At 39.8% G+C, this 2,133-nt stretch overlaps 1 protein-coding gene across 1 annotated transcript in view; it reads right to left on the reverse strand.

The window, feature by feature from the left end:
* Positions 1–2,133, reverse strand: part of LOC106530716 (dystrophin) — a gene marked incomplete at its 3' end in the record, with an annotated part of 355,898 nt that overhangs the window by 2,405 nt on the left and 351,360 nt on the right. Inside the window, 3 exon segments of the mRNA XM_014026406.1 lie at positions 464–619; positions 1,399–1,512; positions 1,585–1,696. Of these exon segments, the coding sequence (XP_013881860.1) occupies positions 464–619; positions 1,399–1,512; positions 1,585–1,696 (382 nt within the window).

The raw sequence follows: 2,133 nt of genomic DNA on the forward strand, positions 1-2,133 counted from the left end.
ATTAGTCGTTGATTAATCGATTAGTCGTTGATTAATCGATTAGTCGTTGCAGCCCTACTCCTGAGTGCCTCTTGTTTCACAGCAATTACGTTGATCAATACGTGTAAAGTTGGAAATTCTTTGGCCTTAAAAGAGCACCGCAGGTAGATCTGCATCCCCGCGCACTTCATTAGTTTACAATAGTGTGTAATTCTAGCAGTACGTGGCATCTACACACAGCTTCACACACACTCATTCCTCTTTGCACATGGCGCTTTTAGGTTTTTATGCCATATTATTTAGGAGCATCTCTGAAGCACATCCTATTAAACAGGTCYTCTTGTGATACATGATACATGAAGCTCCAGCTCACTTTGTGACGATTTTSTGAATTAAATGAATAAAAAGTCCAAAATAGTTATCAGTAAAGATGCTCAAACTTTTAGTGCATCAAGGCTGATTTGTGTGGCTAAAGGTGACATACCTGTTTGCAGATTATCTCCCACTGGGCGTTAAGTTCGTCCAGTTCTTTTTGAATGTAGATGGCAAACGGTGGCTCCGCCTCCTTCTTGAGGTACAGGCCTACTTCGTTGATACCATTGACGCTGGGCTGGATGGTGTGGATGTCATTAACCAGTGCCTGACCAATCAGAGAGTAGGACAGGTGTACACAAGCAGAATTCTGAAGCAACTGAGTTCACTTTTCAAATGTAAACATYGCACAAAAAGGCTGGAAAACTGCGTTTGGTTGATTAGTTCTTAGTTGTAACAATGTTTCTTGGCAGTGGTGGACATGGTTCTGCTAATCAGCTAAAAGCTAATAGTGGAATAAAATTAGCTTTTAAACAAATTTAGTTCCATTAGTGAACCAATTAACATGTTTTAAATTAAGCTTTGCCAATTTTAAGTCAGCTAACAGCTAGCTAACAAGCCAACATCAACAGGTTTGTGTCAGTCCCACCAGTCTTCTGCTGGAAGGAGACGCCGACTGAATGACAGTCYTCTTTAGCAATTAGCTCTTCGTTAGATCCTGCAAATGTTTACTTGTTTAGTGTTAGCATCCGGACCCAGGCCATTGTGGCTGTGTATGGTTCTTCCACATGCTACTAACTTCCTGTTTGTTAAATGAATAACTTGTGAAATTGTCAATATGTCTAATTTTTTCAGACATCAATCATCCAGTCCAATAAATGACACCAAATGGGTCAATGGCAGAATGAGTTGTTTGGTAAAAAGACTTGGCCAATTTTCATCAGCGCAACACACAAATACATTTTCCTAACTCTAACAACTTTTTCTGCTAAGAATATCTTTCCTAGAAAGATTTTTAACCAACATTRATCACCTCTAAAGGTTGTTTCATCACTTCTCTGGGTGTTTTCCTTGTGCCTGGAATCTTGTTTTTATTTGTTGTCTTACCGTGCACTGCTCTAACTGTTTCTCCAGTGCTTCAGAGTCTCCAAGAGCCGGCCACTCCTCGTTCAGGAAGACGTCCACGTCGGCCATCCATTTCTTTAAAGTCTTTACATCATTCTAACAAAAACATCAGAATTAATGTCAGTCATTTTYGTTACATMCTTCTACCAGACTGTTCAAATYTCTCACCTCGAACTGCATCAGTTTGGCCATGAGCTCCTGGATTCTCTGAGCGTTGTCCGTTAACGTGGAACCCAGTCGTTTCCAACGGGCCATGATGGAGTCGATCTCCATACGATATCTACAACACGACAMAAAAGTCTTTCAGGTCAATGCTTCTCTTGACCTGTTTCTCTTTGCTTACTTGTAGGACCCTACTGCATACTACAGTACCAAGAGAAAATATGCATAGCTCGTGAACCTTTCTGTCTTATCACATCAGAACCATAAACYCCCAACTAGTTTATTGGGTGATGATGTGATTAACCAACACAAAGGGGTGTATAATTGTGAAGTAGAAATGACTTGCACTCACAACATCCTGGTTTTGACTAAGTTCTTAGAGGATAATTTTAATTTTGCAAAGTTTTTGCGTTTATGCAGTCAATAAATCACAAATAGGGGGTTTAAAACAGAACATTAGCTGTGTTTCCATCGCAAATGTCAACTTTGTCGATATTCTGTTAATGTCGAAAAACACAGTTTCACAATTGCCGTGTTTCCATTAAGTAAGAAATG

The sequence above is a fragment of the Austrofundulus limnaeus genome, unplaced genomic scaffold (assembly GCF_001266775.1).
Source record: "Austrofundulus limnaeus strain Quisiro unplaced genomic scaffold, Austrofundulus_limnaeus-1.0 Scaffold551, whole genome shotgun sequence".
NCBI lineage: Eukaryota > Metazoa > Chordata > Actinopteri > Cyprinodontiformes > Rivulidae > Austrofundulus > Austrofundulus limnaeus.